Below are 21,707 nucleotides of genomic sequence, written 5' to 3' on the forward strand. Positions count from 1 at the left end.
CAAAGCAACCTGAAGGGCCAAATACCCCACTTTAGATGCTTAAGAAACAAATCAAGAGTTCCGAAAAGCCTAGCTATTCCCTACAGGTGGTGAGGAACTAAAGCTGCGTCGCCCTCCCGCGGTGCATACTGGGAGATGTAGTCTCGGGCCGGCCCACTACCTCTTGGGAGTTGTAGTCCCCGATCTGGTAAAGGGAAAAAGGACGTAACTTCCAAATTTTGAATTAGTCCTAAGGGAGAAAAACAAGAGGGGAACCCAAAACATCCTGCGAAGTCAAGTTCTTTCGGCCTATCTCGGCCTCACGAGTAGCCGAAGGGGCGGGGAGGCGGACCCGAGAAGGGCGGGGAGACGTTACGTTGACGCAGGCGTGACCCTGCCCAATAGGATTTGGCGGGATTTCCGAAAGCGGCAGACGGAGTGGACGCTGCCGCCGGAGACCGAGGCCTGAAGACAGTTGAGACGCCCCCCAGGAGCACAGTTAGGAGCTGAAACTCGCCTGGGTTACGTGCAGAAGGCCGGAGCAAGGGCGTAGAGAAGTGGGGCGCAGGCGAGGGGGTCTGCAGTCCGTCCGGGGTCGGCCGCGCGCGGGTCCGGCGGACTGTAGTCGGAGCGTGCAGCCCGCCCGGGCGAGTTACGCTGCAGGCGGAGGTGAGTGTGAGGCGCAGACCCGGTCCCTTCCCACCGCGTAAACCGGACCCGTACCCAGACCCAGACTTGGGCCCCAGCTCCCTCAGCGGGCTTAGGGGCCCCTCCATGCCAAGTGAAAAACTCGGATATGACGGGGCGGGGCGGAGCAGGGTTGTGCCCGGGCTCGTCCGACCCTCGGAGCTCATTGTGGCGGAAATAGAAGCGCATTCTAGAGCTGGGAGGAACCTTACTGGTCCTTCACTTGCAACATCCACTTTATGGGTGTGGGCGAGGAAGCCAAGATCCAGAGAGGTGTAGTGACTTAAAAGTAGCAGCTCTTGGGGCTTCCCTGGTGGCGCAGTGGTTGAGAGTCTGCCTGCCAGTGCAGGGGACACGGGTTTGAGCCCTGGTCTGGGAGGATCCCACATGCCGCGGAGCGGCTGGGCCCGTGGGCCACAACTGGTGAGCCTGCGCGTCTGGAGCCTGTGCTCCGTAACAAGACAGGCTGAGATAATGAGAGGCCCGCGCACCGCGATGAGGGGTGGCCCCCGCTTGCCGCAACTGGAGAGGGCCCTCGCACAGAAACGAAGACCCAACACAGCCATAAATAAAATATAAAAAATAAATAAATAAATAAATAAAAAAAGTCGCAGCTCTTAAGCCAGAGCCAGGGTTTCCGGATTTCTGGTCAGTGCCCTTTCCATTACACAAAGTTTGGCTTACAAAGTACCCACCTCCAGTTGCCAATAAGGTATTTGCGTTTTTTAATGCGGAAGACCGTTCAAGCGATGCCTAGGGAATGATTTCTAGTGAGATTTGTTTTTTCTTAAACTTCTGAAGTGAAGTGTAATATACAAATAGAAAAATGCACAGATAAAAGTGTTTACAGCTCCATGAACCATTACAAAATGAATATATCTGTGTAATCACCACTCAGGTCAAGAAATAGAATGCTGTCAGCAGCCCAGCTGCTGCTTGTGCCCCCTTCTCTAATACTCTCCCTTCTCCCCAGAGGTAACCACAGTGTTGACTACTAACACCATTGTCTAATTTTGCCAGTTTTTGAATTTTGTATAAAGGAAGACTATATATTTTTGTGTCTGCCTTTGCTCAACATTTTGTCTGCAGGTTTGTAAATGTCTTTTCATTTAGCAGTTCTTTCTTGTTCCTGTGTTGTATTCCTTATTCATTATACCTGTGGCAGATATCGGGATTGTTTCTAGTTTTAACTTGTATGAGAAAGGCTGCTGAGAATATTCCTGCATACATTTTGGTGCACACGTGTATGCTTTTCAGTGGGTTAATAATACAGAGTAGTGAAATTCCTGGGTCATAGCATTTGCCTATCTTCACCTTCCATATTTAATACTAGTTTTCTAAAGTTGTCCAATTCACACTCAAACCAGCAGTGAACGAGTGTTTAGTTGTTCCACACGTTTGCTGATACTTAGTATTGTCAATCTTTTAAATTTTGTTACCTTGTGGTTTTAATTTTTTTTTCTTTTTTTTTTAAATTAATTAATTAATTTATTTATTTTTGGCTGTGTTGGGTCTTCGTTTCTGTGTGAGGGCTTTCTCCAGTTGCACCGAGCGGGGGCCACTCTTCATCGCGGTGCGCGGGCCTCTCACTATCGCGGCCTCTCTTGTTGCAGAGCACAGGCTCCAGACGCGCAGGCTCAGTAGTTGTGCCTCACGGGCTTAGCTGCTCCGCGGCATGTGGGATCTTCCCAGACCAGGGCTCGAACCCGTGTTCCCTGCATTAGCAGGCAGATTCTCAACCACTGCGCCACCAGGGAAGCCCTGTGGTTTTAATTTTAATTTTCCTGATCATTAATGAAGTTGAGCATTTGTTGATATGTTTATTAGCCATTTGGTATCTTCTGTTGTGCAGTGCTTGTTCAGATCTCTTGCCTATTTTTCTATTGGGTTGTCTGTCTGTCTTGCTGATTTGAAGGAATTCTTTATATATTCTGGTTACCAGTTATATTTGTGGTAAATGTTTTCTCCCCTCACTGTCATTTGACTTCATTCTCACAATGGTGTCTTTTGATGAATAGAAGTTCTAAATTTAAATACAGTCTAGTTTTTCAGTCTTTTGCTTTTTGGTTATTGCTATATGAATACAGTTCAAGCCATCTTTCATAAATTATGAAGGAAGACACTTAAATTTAAGTTGCCTTCAGGTGATTCTGATATTTGGAATTATCATAAACTCACATTATGCTAAACATGCCATCTAAGAGCTACACCTGAACCAATCAAGAACAAATGGTTATCTTCTGTCAAGTCTCTAAGAATGGAGATTTCTTTTTTCTTTTTTTAATTTTATTTATTTATTTTTGGCTGCGTTGGGTCTTTGTTGCCGCGCCCAGCCTTTCTCTAGTTGTAGCGAGCGGGGGCTACTCTTCATTGTAGTGCGTGGGCTTCTCACTGTGGTGGCTTCTCGTTGCGGAGCACGGGTTCTAAGTGTGCAGGCTTCAGTAGTTGTGGCACACGTGCTTCGTTGCTCTGTGGAGTGTGGGATCTTCCCGGACCAGGGCTCGAACCCGTGTCCCCTGCATTGGCAGGCGGATTCTTAACCATTGCGCCTCCAGGGAAGCCCTTATCTGTTGTCTTTTGAGTTAAATTTATCTTGCTTGTTAAATTGTCCAGATTGTCTTGGTGTGATTTAAGTATATTTATTCTTGTGGCCATCAAGACTTGTTTGCTTTTACTAATACCTCATAATAGAAATCTTTTTGTTCTTCATTCTTTTCAACCTGAGCAGTCTTAACTCTATCAAAATAATCTGACTTTTGGTATAGGCCTTATATTTATATGGAATATTTCAAACTGAGCAAGGTAATTCCATGTTATTTATTCATTTGTGCATTCAGTGAGGTCTGGAGTTGATTAAAATGGTGATCTTTATGGGACTTCCCTCGTGGTCCAGTGGTTAAGACTCCGCACTTTTAATGCAGGGAGTGCGGGTTCGATCCCTCGTTGGGGAACTAAGATCCCACATGCTGCACAGCCCCCCCCCCCAAAAATGGTGATCTTTAAATTTCGTACACTTCTTTTAGAAGCAAACTGTGTGACTACAAGCCGTCCTTGCCTAAGGTGGGGATACTTCTCTCATCTCAGTCCATTGTTTCTCTATCAGGAATGGAGGCTTATGGCAATTATTCTGTACCTTTATTTCACTCCTGTCCCACCACCCCAAAACCCTGCTTTCTGGAAGGGAACGATGGAACTGAAACAGTTTAACCTTTCATCGATTTTTTTTTTTTTTTTTTTAAGTAGAGTCCTGGAAAGTCTGCATTCACTTGCTAAATATTTACCAAACACCTAAGATTTACCTAAGATTTATAATGTATCATGAGGTGTATACAAATAAATGAGACTTGGCCCCTATCCTTAAGGAATATGAAGCAGGGGAACAGAGGGATATAGTTGATCTAGTTAAGCTGTTCATCTTTTTTTTTTTTTTTAATTTTATTTTTTGGCTGCGTTGGGTCTTCGTTGCTGCACGCGGGCTTCTCTTGTTGCAGAGCGCAGGCTTCTCTTGTTGCGGAGCACGGGCTCTAGGTGTGTGGCCTTCAGTAGTTGCGGCGCACAGGCTCCAGGGCACCCGGGCTACAGTAGTTGTGGTGACAGGCTTAGTTGCTTCATGGCATGTGGGATGTTCCCGGACCAGGGATGGAACCCATGTCCCCTGCATTGGCAGGCGGTTTCTTAACCACTGCACCGCCAGGGGAGTCCAAGCTGTTCTACTTTAAGAAGCAAGATATTCCTGGCTCCTCCTAAAGTCTTTCTGATACAGCTATCTAGGTGGAAGGGAAGGCTGGTGAGAGATTTTTTTTCTTTTTCCTGCCATGGGTATGTCAGTGATTAAGCCAAAAGCCTGGCAAGTAATTCTTTAAGAGATTTATTGTAAAACTGTGTTTGCAGCTCTGTACTTTCTCTAGTGTTCTTCCTGATGGCCATCTGTACTTTTCAGTATTGAACACTAACTAATGGCTATGCAGATGCAGCTTGAAGCAAATGCAGATACTTCAGTGGAAGAAGAGAGCTTTGGCCCACAACCTATTTCTCGATTAGAGGTATGTGCTTGGTTGCTGATTTTAGAATTATAATGCTGGACAAGATTGTTCTACCTATTGGGAGAAATCACAACCTTTACATAAACCATTGGTTTACTACCTAAGGTCAAAATCCAAATTAGAGTTTTCAGGAGGGTTGTCAAGGATTCTGTGGAAAGGCTTAAGACAGTTGCTAAACATGTCTGGCCAGATCTCTTTTTTTGTCAAGAATTCTTCTACTACATTATCATTTTTCTTTCTTAGAGCTGGATGTCAGAAACTAAGAAGCCCTACGATCCCATGGTAGAGTCTCTGCTGTTTGTACTAAGTATGAAATTATTGTCCAGGGAATTACAATGGCCTGGGCCAGCTATGCAGGAAGGGGAGAGGAACAATGTCTCTCCACTGACCTCGATCTGTGCTGAGGTTACTAGGAAGACAGCTGTGATAGGCAGAGAGAAGGACTTGGGGTTACGTTGTAAGAGTTCAAGACTCTGCACAAGAACATCAAGCACCAGAGCTGGGGCCTTGCACTATTTCTGTGCATTGTACAGAGGCCCCAGAGTGAGTGCAGTTGACTTGGGCTGAAAGAAGCAGGAGAAATGCTGAGAAAGCCTTCATTCTTCTGTCTCTTTATGCATATTCCTCCCATTGGCCCCTAAGCTTCCACTCTCTGGAAGTTACTTAAACGGGTTTGTGATAAACATTGGAAAATTCAGAGTCATAACTTTTGGTTTCAGTTAGCATCCTTATACCCACACATGTGTATTGCTTTTTGCTTAAATATTAATAACAGACCGGTTTCTATGGGCAGGTACTATTCTCTCCACTCTCCCAAACCTTCCCTGACCCCCAAATGCATACACATCCCCCTACTAATTCATGCTGTCCTAGAAGTCATGGTTTTGGTGGCTAATAAAATCAAAGCTGACTTTGTATATAGGGAGAAAGAAGTACCTTTGGGTGGTTTGTTTTTGAGCAGTGGTATATAAATCCCTGACCAAAAGTAGTTTTCTCCATCTTTAATATCAGTTGTTAAAACAGAGCTTTCCAGTTATTGTGCTACAAAAAGGTTATGCTAAGATATGCTCACCTTTGCTCTGGGGCAGTCTTAGCTGTTTACCCCAGCTTAGTGTAAAACATATTTTTTTATGTGTGCTTGATGTGGAAAACTTTGGGAAATGTTTAAAGTGGGCTTTTAGGGCCCAGGGTCTCAAAGTTCATTTAGAATCCTAGTCATAAAAGGTTTAGAGTTACAGGTTTAATCCAATTCATGACAAGAGTCTATTTTAATATACATAGTGCTAGTTTAAAACTACTGGTTTTGCTCTCCAGAAAGTGGGCATAGAGGGAACCTACCTCAACAAATAAAGGCCATGTAAGACAAACCCACAGCAAACATCATTCTCAATGGTGAAAAACTGAAAGCATTTCCTCTAAGATCAGGAACAAGACAAGGATGTCCACTCTTGCCACTATTATTCAACATAGTTTTGGAAGTCCTAGCCACGGCAGTCAGAGAAGAAAAAGAAATAAAAGGAAGACAAATTGGAAAAGAAGAAGTAAAACTCACTGTTTGCAGATGATATGATACTGTACATAGAGAATCCTAAAGATGCCACCAGAAAACTACTAGAGCTAATCAATGAACTTGGTAAAGTTGCAGGATACAAAAGTTATGCACAGAAATCTCTTGCATTCCTATACACTAACAATGAAAGATCAGAAAGAGAAATTAAAGAAACACTCCCATTCACCACTGCAACAAAAAGAATAAAATACCTAGGAATAAACCTACCTAAGGAGGTAAAAGACCTCTACTCAGAAAGACACTGATGAAAGAAAGCAAAGCTGACACAAACAGATGGAGAGACATACCATGTTCTTTGATTGGAAGAATCAATATTGTGAAAATGACTCTACTACCCAAAGTAATCTACAGATTCAATGCAATCCCTATCAAATTACCAGTGGCATTTTTTACAGAACTAGAACAAAAAATCTTAAAATTTGTATGGAGACACAAAAGACCCCGAATAGCCAAAGCAGTCTTGAGGGAAAAAAACGGAGCTGGAGAAATCAGACTCCCTGACTTCAGACTATACTACAAAGCTACAGTAATCAAGACAATATGGTACTGGCACAAAAACAGAAATATAGATCAATGGAACAGGATAGAAAGCCCAGAGATAAACCCATGCACCTGTGGTCAACTAATCTATGACAAAGGAGGCAAGGATATACAGTGGAGAAAAGACAACCTCTTCAATAAGTGGTGCTGGGAAAACTGGACAACTACATGTAAAAGAATGGAATTAGAACACTCCCTAACACCATACACAAAAATAAACTCAAAATGGATTAGAGACCTAAATGTAAGACTGGACACTATAAAAAACTCTTAGAGGAAAACATAGGAAGAACACTCTTTGACATAAATCACAGCAAGATCTTTTTTGATCCACCTCCTAGAGTAATAGAAATAAAAACAAAAATAAACAATTGGGACCTAATGAAACTTAAAAGCTTTTGCAAAGCAAAGGAAGCTACAAACAAGACGAAAAGACACCCCTCAAAATGGGAGAAAATATTTGCAAACGAATCAACGGACAAAGGATTAATCGCCAAAATATATAAACAGCTCATGCAGCTCAATATTAAAAAAAAACAAACAACCCAATCCAAAAATGGGCAGAAGACCTAAACAGACATTTCTCCAAAGAAGACATACAGATGGCCAAGCACATGAAAAGCTGCTCAACATCACTAATTATTAGAAAAATGCAAATCAAAACTACAATGAGGTATCACCTCGCACTGGTTAGAATAGGCATCATCAGAAAATCTACAAACAACAAATGCTGGAGAGGGTGTGGAGAAAAGGGAAGCCTCTTGCACTGTTGGTGGGAATGTAAATTGATACAGCCACTATGGAGAACAGTATGGAGGTTCCTTAAAAAAGTAAGAATAGAATTACCATAGGACCCAGCAATCCCACTACTGAGCATAAACCCAGAGAAAACCATAATTCAAAAAGACACATGCACCCCAAAGTTCATTGCAGCACTATTTACAATAGTCAGGTCATGGAAGCAACCTAAATGCCCATCGACAGATGAATGGATAAAGAAGATGTGGGGACTTCCCTGGTGGCACAGTGGTTAGGAATCCACCTGCCAATGCAGGGGACACGGATTCGAGCCCTGGTCCGGGAAGATCCCACATGCCATGGAGCAACTGAGCCCGTGCGCCACAACTACTGAGCCCGTGTGCCACAACTACTGAAGCCCACGTGCCTAGAGCCTGTACTCCACAACGAGAAGCCACCGCAATGAGGAGCCTGTGCACCACAACGAAGAGTAGCCCCCGCTCGCTGCAACCAGAGAAAAGCCCACTCACAGCGACAAAGACCCAACGCAGTCAAAGATAAAATTAAAAGAATTTTTTGTTAATTTAAAAAAAAGAAAAAGAAGATATGGTACATATATACAATGGAATATTACTTAGCCATAGAAAGGAATGAAATTGGGTCATTTGTAGAGACATGGATGGATCCTAGAGACTGTCATACAGGTGTAGAGAACAAACATGGACACCAAGGGGGGAAAGTGGTGGTTGTGGTGGTGGGATGAATTGGGAGATTGGGATGGACATATATACACTAATATGTATAAAATAGATAACTAATAAGAACCTGCTGTATAAAAAATAAAATGCAAAAATTCAAAAAAAAACCCACTGGTTTTGATAATGAATAGGTTGATAATTTGTTATTAAATGCCTCACATTTTAGGTCATACTTTTCAAAGCTTTTGCATATAATATCACAGTTAAAAAGAGCTCTGTGAAGTAGGTAGGACAAATAACCACATTAGACAGATGAGAGAACTGAAGCTTAAATTTATCCATGGTTTTCTTCACTTGCAGCAATGTGGCATACATGCCAATGATGTGAAGAAATTGGAAGAAGCTGGATTCCATACTGTGGAGGCTGTTGCCTATGCACCAAAGAAGGAACTAATAAATATTAAGGGGATTAGTGAAGCCAAAGCTGATAAAATTCTGGTAAGTACTGTTTATGTGACCGAGGGAGGCAGTAGTGGTACAAAAGGGTGTACAGTGAAAGGCTACGGTCTTCCTCCTTCCACCCCTCCTGTGTCACCCTCTTCCCCTTTCCAGAAGTGACTGCATTACCAGTTGATTATCTTTGTATGTGCCTCCTTGCATAAATTGGGATTTTTCTTAGGGAATTGCAGTATCACGGGTTATGACATAAATACTGCTAAATTGACTACCAGTTTGCACTCCCACCAGCGGTGGGTGGTATGTACCTTATCATTCTGGATATTATGATTTCATGCCTTAGAAATATACTCATTAGTATGCAGCCACAAAAAATAGTTTCGAAGAATATCCATTGACATAGGAAAATATTACTGATATAAGAAAGCAGGTTAACAAAACATGTTTGTGTTCATATATGTTTTTGTTTTTTTAAATGTGTGTTTTTATATATGTATAGCACATACACTGGGGATAGACACACTAAAATATTAACTTTGTTTCTGGATGGTGAGAATGTGAGCAATCTTTATTTTTGCCTCAATTTTCTGAAGTTTCTACAGTTTCTATGATAAACATGTATTACTTTAAATAGAAAAGCTGTTTTTATTGCTTGAATATTAAAGCCATGTTAATTAGGCTCTCAGTGTGTATAATCTGTTAGTCAACTAGTCATAAGCAAGATTCTTTAATAATAAGAAAAAAATGTGATTATGAATCATATGCTTGTTTTTTTTTAACCTAAATAAATGACATAAAAGTGATTTCACTGGCTTAACCTAAATGAGGTAGTAACTTAATAACCCTTTATATTATATAACACTTTAACTTTTTTTAAACTTTTTTTAATTGAATTTTTATTTTATATTGGAGTATAGTTGATTTACAATGTTGTGTTAGTTTCAGGTGTACAGCTAAGTGATTCATATACATATACATATATCCACTCTTTTTCAGATTCTTCTTCCATATAGGTTATTATAGAATATTGAGTAGAGTTCCCTTATAGCACTTTAACTTTGAAATCCCATCCCTTTCATATATACAGTATTCTCACTTAGCCTTCATAATGACACTGGGAAAGATAGGACCAGTATTATCTCTGTCTTACAGATAAGGAAACTTAGGCACAGTGATTCAATTATTTATCCAAAGTCATGCAGTTAATCACAGAACTAAGACTAAATCCAATTATTTTCATCCTGATATACTGTGATCCTTTCTCATTTCCCTCCAAAGTCTTACAGCTACTATTCATTTTTCTTGCTTCATATATTCCTTCAGCACTCATAATACCCTGTGATTACATTTTATTTTATGCACTTATCCTTTGGTATTTACAAGCTATACCTTGGAGATAATAGCAGGTTAGGTTCCAGATCACCATAATAAAGCAAATATTGAAGTAAAGCGCCACGAATTTTGTTGTTTCCCAGTGCATATAAGTTGTGTTTATACTGTTCTGTAGTCTATTAAGTATACAATAGTATTATGTCTACAAAAACAATGTACCTACCTTAATTTAAAAATACTTCATTACTAGAAAATGCTACCCATCATCTGAGCCTTAACTGATTTGTAGTCTTTTTGCTGGTGAGGGTCTTGCCTCCATGTCAATGGCTGCTGACTGATCCGGGTGGTGGTTGCTGAAGGCTGGGGGGACTGCAGCAATTTCTTAAAATAAGACAACAGTGAAGTTTGCCACGTAGATTGACTTCCTTTCATGAATGATTTCTCTGTAATATGCAGTGCTATTTGATAGCATTTTACCCACAGTAGAAATTTTTCCAAAATTGGTATCAGTCCTCTCAGACCCTGGCACTGCTTTATCAACGAAGTTTATGTCATGTTCTAAATCTTTTGTTGTCATTTCACCAGGGTCTTCACAGCATCTTTACCAGGAGTAGATTCTATCTTAAGAAACCTCTCTTTGCTTATCCATAAGAAGAAACTCCTCATCCATGAAAGTTTTATCATGACATTGCAGCATTTCAGCCACACCTTCAGGCTCTACTTCTCATTCTTTTGTTACCAACCAGGGTTCTTGGCCTTCTTAATCAATGGAAATTGATCAGAGGCCAGACAAGAAATTCAGGCAAGGCTTTATTGGGGCCCCTGCTGCAGCAGGGGGGAGTGAGAACAAACAACAGGTTCCTTTGCTTGCTCGCTCCCTGAGTGGGGGTGAGCTTGTTCTTTACGTGGGGTGAGGGTAGGGGTGTGTCCAGGCGTCGGGCTGGAGGGGTGGCTTAGGTGGTTTGCCCATCCCTTAGTTCGTGTTTCATGTAGGGGGCGTGGCAGTACCCTCCTTTTGCTCCAGGCTCTTCAAAAGTGACAGTTGGGTTTTTTGGTCTCTTTGTATGTTTTGTCCAGAATTTGCCCTAATTGCGCATGCAGACAGTTATTTTTTGTCCCATACAGTTTCTTTGTATTTTGTTGCTCAAGGAGAGGTGTGTCCAGGTGCAAGCATTGCAGCACTGCAGCAAAGGATCCCAGGTCCCAGCCTGTCTCACTTTTGTTATTTCTACCACATCTGTATTTACTTCCTCTGTTGAAGTCTTGAACCTGTTCGAGTCACCCATGAGGGTGAGAATCAACTTCTTCCAGACTTCTGTTTAATGATATTTTGATCTTTTCCCATGAACCACGAATGTTGTTGTTGTTTATATATATACTTTTATTTTTAAACAAATGTTCGTAATGGCATCTAGAATAGTGAATCCTTTTCAAAAGGTTTTCAACTGACTTTGCCCAGATCCATCAGAGGAATCACTATCTATGGCTATTATAGCCTTACAAGGTGTATTTCTTAAATAGTAAGACTTGAAAGGTGAAATTACTCCTTGATCCACAGGGTGCAGAATGGATGTTGTGTTAGCAGGCATGAAAACAACATTAAATCTCATTGTACATCTCCATCAGAGCTCTTGTCAATGAGCAATAAAATTTGAAAGGTACATTGTCAATGAGCAATAAAATTTGAAAGGAATCTTTTTTCTAAGCAGTAGGTCTCACAGTGGGTTTCAGATATTCAGTAAACCATGTTGTAAACCGATGTGCCATCATCCAGACTTCGTGATTGCATTTATAGAGCACAAGCAGAATAGATTTAGCATAATTCTTAAGGGCCCTAGGATCTTCAGAATGGTAAATGAACATTGGCTTCAACTTAAAGTCACCAGTGGCATTAGCCCCTAAAAAGAGAGTCAACTGGTCCATTGAAACTTTGAAGCCAGGCACTGACTTCTCTTATGTAGCTATGAAAGTCCTCAATGGCTTCTTCCAATATAAGACCATTTCGTCTACATTGAAAGTCTGTTGTTTAGCGTAGCCAGATTCATTCATTATCTTAGCTAGATCTTGTGTATAACTTGCTGCAGCTTCTACATCAGCACTTGCTGCTTCACCTTGCTCTTGAATGTTATGGAGATGGCTTCTTTCCTTAAACCTCATGAACCAACCTCTGCTAGCTTCATACTTCTCTTCTGCGGCTTCCTCACCTCCCTCAGCCTTCACTGAATTGAAGAGAGTAGGGCCTTGCTCTGGATTAGGCTTTGGCTAAAGGGAATGTTGTGGCTGCTTTGATCTTCTACCCAAACTACTAAAATTTTTTCCATGTCAGCAGTAAGGTTGTTTCTCTTTCTTACCATTCATGTGTTCACTGGAGGAGCACTTTTAATTTCCTGCAAGAACTTCCTCTGCATTCACAACTTGGCTAACGGTTTGGCACAAGATGCCTCACTTTCGGCCTATTTCAGCTTTCGACATGCCTTCCTCACCAAGCTTAATCATTTCTAGTTTTTTATTTAAAGTGAGAGATGTGCAACTTCACTCCTTTCACTTGAACACTTAGAGGCCACTGTAGGGTTATTAATTGGCCTAATTTCAATATTGTTGTGTCTCAAGGAATAGGGAGGCCTGAGGAGAGGGAGAGATGGGGGAATTGCCAGTGGGTGGAGCAGTCAGAACACACAAAACATTTATCAATTAAGTTCACAGTCTTATATAGGCGTGGTTTTTGGCACCCCAAAACAATTTTAGTAACATCAAAGACCACTGACCACAGATCACCATTACAAATGTAATAATAATGAAAAAGTTTGAAATACTGTGAGAATTACCAAAATGTGACACAGACATGAAGAGAGCAAATGCTTTTGGAAAAATGGTGCATATAGACTTGCTCAACACAGGGTTGCCACAAACCTTCAATTTGTAAAACGCAGTATCTGTGAAGCACAATAAAATGAAGGGCAATAAAATGAAGTACGCTTGTATGTTGTTACAGAGTTTGATTATCTTTACTCTTGGAGTTTTCTGTAGTGTAAAGCAAGTATTTAATTTATAAAATTATATATTTATAGTTTGTGTTGACTACTGTTATACAGAAATTTTCTATGAAAAATAATCTTTAGACGCTAAAGAATCTTCAAAAAATGCATCCTACAGTTTCAGTGCATGTAGTTCTGCCACATAACCTAGTCAGATGGACAATATCTGAGATTTATTTAATATCTCATACAATAATATATACACAACCCAGTAAATTCTGTTTTATTGTATATTATACTAAGAGCTTTGAATTTTTAAGCACTGTTATTTTATAGTATTAATTCAGTGGGCTCAAAAATTATAAGTAATTCTTAATTTAAACCCTTAAAGATGTTGCCATCCATGAAGTATGAAGTTGTCATTTATTGGATTGCTCAAATAAATAAATTTGTTGAAGTGGTGACTTAATTGAATAAGTAAGAATTCTGAATACTTAATACCTCTTTGAAAGATTGTGATATTAAGCCAGTAGGTGTCCCTAAAGTCTATATATTGTTGATTACGGGGCATCAGTTTTTGTGACTGAACAAATCCTGACCTTTGCTTATGCCTTGTCAGACATAAAAAACTCCTACAGATTTAAGACAGATGAAAGCAAGCTTATTATATAAACAAAAGAATAGAAGTCAAGTTCTGCCAGATTAGGCAGTTGGCATGGTTTTTACTTCAGATTTCACTTTGGTTATAATCTGTTCCTTTAAGAGCTCATAGACTAGAAAATGTCGGGGTTAAAATGACAAGGGAAAACATCTCCTATGAGTTTGGTTTTTTTCCTTCACATTTTTGATTAAAATTTTTGAACTTACTGCAAAGTTGAAAGAATTTTACAATGAACACTTATTTATCCACCACCTAGACACTGCTATTAACATTTTAATATACTTGCTTTATCATCTGTTTATCTCTCCATCCAGCCATCTGGGATTTTTTTTATGCTTTTTATGCTTTTCGAAGACAGTTGTAGATGTCAGTACATTTCCCCCTAAATATTTTAGCATATATTAACTAGAGTTAAATATTGGTTTATAGTTCTTCTCCCCTCTCTTTAGTATTTTTATTTTCTAATTTTATTTTCTAATTTTCTAATTAATCCTGAAGATTAGTAAAAGTTATAGGAAAAAAGAAGGGAAGAAAATTCTCAAAGAAATAATACAAGATTTCCCAGAGCTAAAGGGAAGCAGAAGTCTAAGGCCCCACAGAGTGTCAAAGACGCACACCTAGACTCTTCAGTGTGAAATTTTCAGTATACCAATTATAAGGAGAAGATTCTGAAAGATTTCAGAGAGAAAAATGTAAGTGACCTCTAAAGGAACAAAAATCAAAAAGATAGCACATTTCTTATTAGAAATCTGGATGGTAGAAGCTAGTAGAGCAGTGCCTTCAAAATTCTGAGGGTAAATAATTTTAAACCTAGAATTCTATTTGTAGCAATATTATTCACCCAGTGTTAGGGCAGAATACAACATTTTCAGAAATACAAGAATTCAGAACATTTTTCTCTCATCCTATTCTTTCTTAGGAAGTTACTTGAGGATATACTTTACTAAAATGAGGGCAGAAAACATAGGATCTAGGTTGGAGAGACTCCAATTCAAATAGTCAGGAAAGGAAAGCCCAGGACAGTAGATAGCCTGGGGAGCAGATAGCCCCATTTGCAGAAGAAAAGGATATCTTCAGGGGGAAAAAGGATTAGCAGAATACATAGTAAGATTGAGAGGTTGGAAAATTTGAGAAATGATAAAGTCAGAGAATACTAGAGAAAGACATGCCTCAGATATAAAATCAAGGTAAAATGGAGCATGATTTTGAAACTAGAGGCATATAAAAAAGAATTCATTTGAACTTGACAGAAACCTTTGAGAGACATCGGTTGTTAACATTGGAACCTTAGTGAAAGAATTGTATTTCTAGCACACCATTTGGTTCTGCAATAACTATAATATAAACATTGTAAGGAGTTTTCAAGTGAAGTATTAAGCATATAGAGAAGTTTAGAGAATAATGCAAACCCACGATTCAGCTATTTATTGGTTTTTTCCCTTTGTGGAAAGTTTTTAAAGTACAAGTTTAATCTCTACTTGCTATAGATCTATCCAGATTTTCTCCTCCCTCCCTCCCTCCCTCTCTTCCTTCCTTCCGACTCAGACAATTTATTTTACTGAATTTAGATTCAAGCTCAGCTAATCATTTGGGGCCTGGACTTGGATTCTTTTTCTACTTCATTGAGTTTTGATAGTTTGTGTCTTTCTAGGGATTTCTGTATTTCTTATAAGTTATCTAATCTGTTGGCATATATTTATTTTGTAATGTTGGTAGTAATGTCCCCTCTTTCATTTCTGATTTTAGGGATTTGAGTTTTTTTAAATCAATTTTGCTTATTTTTTCAAGGAACCGACTTCTGGTTTCAATGATTTTTCTCTATTGTATTTCTATTCTCTTATTTCACTAGTTTCTACTCAAATTTTATCTTCTTCCTTCTTGCTTTATGTTTAGTTTGCTCTTTCTTCAGTAACTTAAGGTGGGAAGGTTAGGCTATTGATTTAAGATCTCTCTAATATAGGCATTTACAGCTATAAATCTCCCTTTAAGCACTGCTTTTCCTATATCCCATAAGTTTTGGTATGTTTTGTTTTCATTTTCATTCATCTCAATGAATTTACTAAATTCCCTTGTGATTTCTTTGATTCATTGGTTATTTAGGAATGAAATGTTTAATTCCATGTATTTGTGAATGCATTTATTTTTATTTATTATTTTTTATAAATTTATTTATTTATTTATTTATGGCTGCATTGGGTCTTCGTTGCTGTGCGCAGGCTTTCTCTAGTTGCGGCGAGCGGGGGCTACTCTTCATTGCAGTGCGTGGGCTTCTCATTGCAGTGGCTCCTTTTGTTGTGGAGCATGGGCTCTAGTCGCCCGGGCTTCAGTAGTTGTGGCTTGTGGGCTCTAGAGCGCAGGCTCAGTAGTTGTGGCGCACGGGCTTAGTTGCTCCGCGGCATGTGGGATCTTTCCAGACCAGAGCTCAAACCCGTGTCCCCTGCATCGGCAGGCAGATTCTTAACCACTGTGCCACCAGGGAAGTCCCCCTATTTTAAAATTTTGGTATCAGCCTATAGACTGATCATTAATGATTTATCATTGACTACAAAGTAGGATTAAACGTTCTCAACCTTGACAGGGTAAAAGAAAATGTACAGCTGACAGAGATGGAAAAGTAGGTGTGGAGGGAGCAAAAATCAAGGACAAATGTCCTCATTTAACAAAGTAGAAAGTTAAGAGATACATTCTGTGGTTGATAGAACAGGAAATGAAGGTTTAAATATGTAGGACTTTGTACTGTATTGTCAGGCAAAGTACATATGTGTTGGTCTATCATAGTTTTTTATTTTTAACTACATGAATGTATTACTTAATTGGCAATTTAAAAATTAATCTTCTTGGAGTCCCTAAATTAATTTATCCCTTATTTGCCAGAGAGATAAAATAATCCTAGAACTAGAACTACTAGTATTTTGATAACTTTTTTTTTTTTTCACACACACACACTGTATTTTATTTTTACAAGAGATAAATAGACTGACACCAAGCATTGTACATGGATGACCACAACAAAAGCAACAATGATTGCAATTACCAAACATGAAACACACTCATACTATGTCATAATATTGACATTCAGTCCAGTAATCCGCCACTGTAACAGCTCCTTTACTTTGCAGTGAAAATTGATTTGTATATTCTTTGCCTCTGAGCCCTTGTGGGATTTTTTTTTTTTTTTTAATTCAGACAGAAAGTCACAAAAATTATACTCATCCTCATCAGTTCACCCAGTCCCATGTAATTCATTTTTTTTTTCATCTTGATATTTTGTTAGCACTTTTATGAGTTCATCAGTTTTTCATTAGAGTTCTGGAAATGCTTATTCATTCAGTTCAGCAGTACAGTCAGTTACCAGAAACCTGTATTTGTCAGAGTCTTTTCCATGAATTTCTTGAAGATGCAACCCTTTTATAGGAACATATTTGCAAAATCATCAGAGTACACCCAGAACTGTCTGTAAATGACAAAAGACTTAAAAATGACCATGGTTAAAGATTTGATGAAAGTTCATAATAATGCAGTTGACAAGAAAATTAGTTATTTCTGAGATATACATTTTAAAGTAATAACTAGGATTATTACTTATAACATTATACCAGAACATATAAGATTTTTAGAAATTTCATGTAATGTCTGAAACATTTATATTAACATATTTCCATACATATTTCCATACATATACAAATATAAGATTTTTAGAAATTTCATGTAATGTCTGAAACATTTATATTAACATATTTCCATACATATTTCCATACAAATACAAATATAAGATTTTTAGAAATTTCATGTAATGTCTGAAACATTTATATTAACATATTTCCATACAAATAACCCAATGAAAGTTTAGTATTAGTTGTTTTGTTTGTTTTTTTATACTGCAGGTTCTTATTAGGCATCAATTTTATACACATCAGTGTATACATGTCAATCCCAATCGCCCAATTCAGCACACCACCATCCCAACCTCACCGCAGTTTTCCCCCCTTGGTGTCCATATGTCCATTCTCTACATCTGTGTCTCAACTTCTGCCCTGCAAACTGGCTCATCTGTACCATTTTTCTAGGTTCCACATACATGCATTAATATACGATATTTGTTTTTCTCTTTCTGACTTACTTCACTCTGTATGACAGTCTCTAGATCCATCCACGTCTCAACAAATGACTCAATTTCGTTCCTTTTTATGGCTGAGTAATATTCCATTGTATATATGTACCACAACTTCTTTATCCATTCGTCTGTTGATGGGCATTTAGGTTGCTTCCATGACCTGGCTATTGTAAATAGTGCTGCAATGAACATTCCGGTGCATGTGTCTTTTTGAATTACGGTTTTCTCTGGGTATATGCCCAGTAGTGGGATTGCTGGGTCATATGGTAATTCTATTTTTAGTTTTTTAAGGAACCTCCATATTGTTCTCCATAGTGGCTGTATCAATTTACATTCCCACCAACAGTGCAAGAGGGTTTCCTTTTCTCCACACCCTCTCCAGCATTTGTTGTTTGTAGATTTTCTGATGATGCCCATTCTAACAGGAGTGAGGTGATACCTCATTGTAGTTTTGATTTGCATTTCTCTAATAATTAGTGATGTTGAGCATCTTTTCATGTGCTTCGTGGCCGTCTGTATGTCTTCTTTGGAGAAATGTCTATTTAGGTCTTCTGCCCATTTTTGGATTGGGGTGTTTGTTTCTTTGATATTGAGCTGAATGAGCTGTTTATATATTTTGGAGATTAATCCTTTGTCCGTTGATTCGTTTGCAAATATTTTCTCCCATTCTGAGGGTTGTCTTTTCGTCTTGTTTATGGTTTCCTTTGCTGTGCAAAAGCTTTGAAGTTTCATTAGGTCCCACTTGTTTATTTTTGTTTTTATTTCCATTACTCTAGGAGGTGGATCAAAAAAGATCTTGCTGTGATTTATGTCTAAGAGTGTTCTTCCTATGTTTTCCTCTAAGAGTTTTATAGTGTCCAGTCTTATATTTAGGTCTCTAATCCATTTTGAGTTTATTTTTGTGTATGGTGTTAGGGAGTATTCTAATTTCATTCTTTTACATGTAGCTGTCCAGTTGTCCCAGCACCACTTATTGAAGAGACTGTCTTTTCTCCATTGTATATCTTTGCCTCCCTTGTCATAGATTAGTTGACCATAGGTGCGTGGGTTAATCTCTGGGCTTTCTATCTTGTTCCATTGATCTATGTTTCTGTTTTTGTGCCAGTACCATATTGTCTTGATTACTGTAGCTTTGTAGTAGAGTCTGAAGTCAGGGAGTCTGATTCCTCCAGCTCCATTTTTTTGCCTCAAGACTGCTTTGGCTATTCGGGGTCTTTTGTGTCTCCATACAAATTTTAAGATGATTTGTTCTAGCTCCGTAAAAAATGCCATTGGTAATTTGATAACTTTTTTAAAAATTTTTTAAATTTATTTTATTTATTTATTTTTGGCTGCATTGGGTCTTCATTGCTGTGCGCAGGCTTTCTCTAGTTGCAGCGAGCGGGGGGCTACTCTTCACTGCGGTGCGCGGGCTTCTCATTGCGTTGCCTTCTCTTGTTGCGGAGCACAGGCTCTAGGTGCGCGGGCTTCAGTAGTTGTGGCATGTGGGCTCAGTAGTTGTGGCTCGCGGGCTCTAGAGCGCAGGCTCAGTAGTTGTGGCGCATGGGCTTAGTTGCTCCACAGCATGTGGGATCTTCTCAGACCAGGACTTTAACCCTTGTCCCCTGCATTGGCAGGCAGATCCTTAACCACTGCACCACCAGAGAAGCCTGATAACTTTTTTTTTTTTTTAATGAATAGCCCAGTTTGCTTTTTTTTTTTTTTTAAAGAAATTCATGTTCTTTTATTTATTTATTTATTTATTTATTTATTTATTTATTTATGACTGTGTTGAGTCTTCGTTTCTGTGCGAGGGCTTTCTCTAGTTGCAGCAAGTGGAGACCACTCTTCATCGCGGTGCGCGGGCCTCTCACCATCACGGCCTCTCTTGTTGCGGAGCACAGGCTCCAGATGCGCAGGCTCAGTAATTGTGGCTCACGGGCCCAGTTGCTCCGTGGCATGTGGGATCTTCCCAGACCAGGGCTCCAGACCAGGGCTCGAACCCGTGTCCCCTGCACTGGCAGGCAGATTCTCAACCACTGCGCCACCAGGGAAGCCCAACCTGATAACTTTTTAAAGAGAGATCGTGCTGGAAATTTGTTAGATGTTATCTCTTCCCACTGTATGCCTGGTTTTACTAAGTGTATTTCATCAATTTGGCATTTCTTATTTTTCCCCAGACTGAGGCAGCTAAATTAGTTCCAATGGGTTTCACCACTGCAACTGAGTTCCACCAAAGGCGGTCTGAGATCATACAGATTACTACCGGCTCCAAAGAGCTTGACAGACTACTTCAAGGTATAGTAATCCCTCATCCTATGTTGTGAACTGCGGTTAGCAAAGCATCCAGGTTATAGAACATAACTAAATAAAATATTGGGGTCGGGTTTATGTGTTAGATAGAATTAAGAAAGAGAAGTATTCACATTGAAGAAGGAAGACCGCTGGAGGGTGGTACTTGACTTAAAAAATACTAAAATTATCTGCCAATTAAATAATTTAATCTCCATTTAATATTGCATTCTGAGAGTAAGCTCCCTCTGCCTAAAGAAATAATTATAACCTTTTATCTACCACAAGGTAGAAAATCTGATGACTGGTTAAAACACTCCATGCTTGAATACTACATTGTAGTATCAATACATTGTAGTGCACAGTAATCTTCAGGACTTTATGGAAAGCTGTAAAGTTTTTGAACTTTTGGAAGCACTGCTTTCCTAAATTTTTGCAAAGTTAGATTTGGTCCTTGTTGCTTCCCCAAATATTCGATCATTCAAGTTTCCTTTTTTTTTAGGGCACAAAATAGCATGGGTTCAGGAATCACACTCAAATTTGAGCGTTTGCTTGCTCTTCTGTTCCCCCTCTCAGCATTTACTGGCTGTATTACATGGTGCAAACTACTTATTGTGTTCTACGCCTCAGTTTTTTTATCTTCATAATGAGGACAAAAAGACTTCCTACCGGGACTTCCCTGGTGGCGCAGTGGTTAAGAATCCGCCTGCCAATGTAGAGGACATGGGTTCAAACCCTGGTCCAGGAAGATCCCACATGCCGCGGAGCAACTAAGCCCGTGGGCCACAACTACTGAGCCTGCGCTCTAGAGCCCACGAGGCACAACTACTGAGCCCGCGCGCCTAGATCCCGTGCTCCACAACAAGAGAAGCCACTGCAATGAGAAGCCTGTGCACCACAACGAAGAGTAACCCCCGCTCGCCACAACTAGAGAAAGCCCGCGCGCAGCAACGAAGACCCAATACAGCCATAAATAAATAAATTTATTAAAAAAAAAGACTTCCTACCTTATAAGTTATTGGAATTAAAAGAATTGATATATATATAAATACATAGCACAATGCCAGATACACAAGAGACATTTGGTAAACATTAGATATTATTTATAATTTATTTTTTTAAATGACTGCTTATTGACTTGTGATGGCATAGTTCTGTATATTGATTGTGGTGATAGCGAAATGAAGCTACAGATGTGATAAAATTGCATAGAACTACACACACACAAATGAGTGCATATATACCTGGAGAAATCTGAATAAGCTCTGTGGATTGTATCCATGTCAGTTTTCTGATATTGATATTGTATTATAGTTATGTAAAACGTTAACATTGGGGGAGACTGGATGAAGAGTTCACGGGCCCTCTCTACATTTCTTTGAAATTTTCTATGAATCTAGAATTATTTCAAAATAAGTATTTTTAAAATTACTGCTTGTTGAAAATTGGGTTTCTAAATTATGTAAACATCTTTCTAATGAGCTCCTAGGACATTTCTTTTTTTAATAAATATAAGTTTATTTATTTATTTATTTTTGGCTGCGTTGGGTCTTCATTGCTGCATGTGGACTTTCTCTAGTTGCGGTGAGCGGGGGCTACTCTTCATTGCGGTACATGGACTTCTCATTGCGGTGGCTTCTGTT

At 39.3% G+C, this 21,707-nt stretch overlaps 1 protein-coding gene across 3 annotated transcripts in view; it reads left to right on the forward strand.

Moving 5' to 3' along the window:
• The first annotated feature begins 369 nt into the window (after nt 1-369).
• RAD51 (RAD51 recombinase) overlaps nt 370-21,707 on the forward strand; it is a 40,171-nt gene continuing 18,833 nt past the window's right edge. The window contains exons 1-4 of one of the 3 annotated variants that reach the window (XM_082387262.1): nt 370-648; nt 4,607-4,709; nt 8,616-8,753; nt 19,953-20,070. In XM_082387262.1, coding sequence (XP_082243388.1) covers nt 4,623-4,709; nt 8,616-8,753; nt 19,953-20,070 — 343 coding nt within the window. In that variant the 5' untranslated portion in view covers nt 370-648; nt 4,607-4,622. Of the gene's footprint in view, nt 649-4,557; nt 4,710-8,615; nt 8,754-19,952; nt 20,071-21,707 lie in introns of all 3 variants that reach the window. The other 2 variants (XM_082387261.1, XM_082387263.1) reach the window with 2 other exon arrangements.

The sequence above is a fragment of the Balaenoptera borealis genome (genome assembly GCF_965194805.1).
Source record: "Balaenoptera borealis genome assembly, chromosome: 3".
Classification (NCBI taxonomy): Eukaryota; Metazoa; Chordata; class Mammalia; order Artiodactyla; family Balaenopteridae; genus Balaenoptera; species Balaenoptera borealis.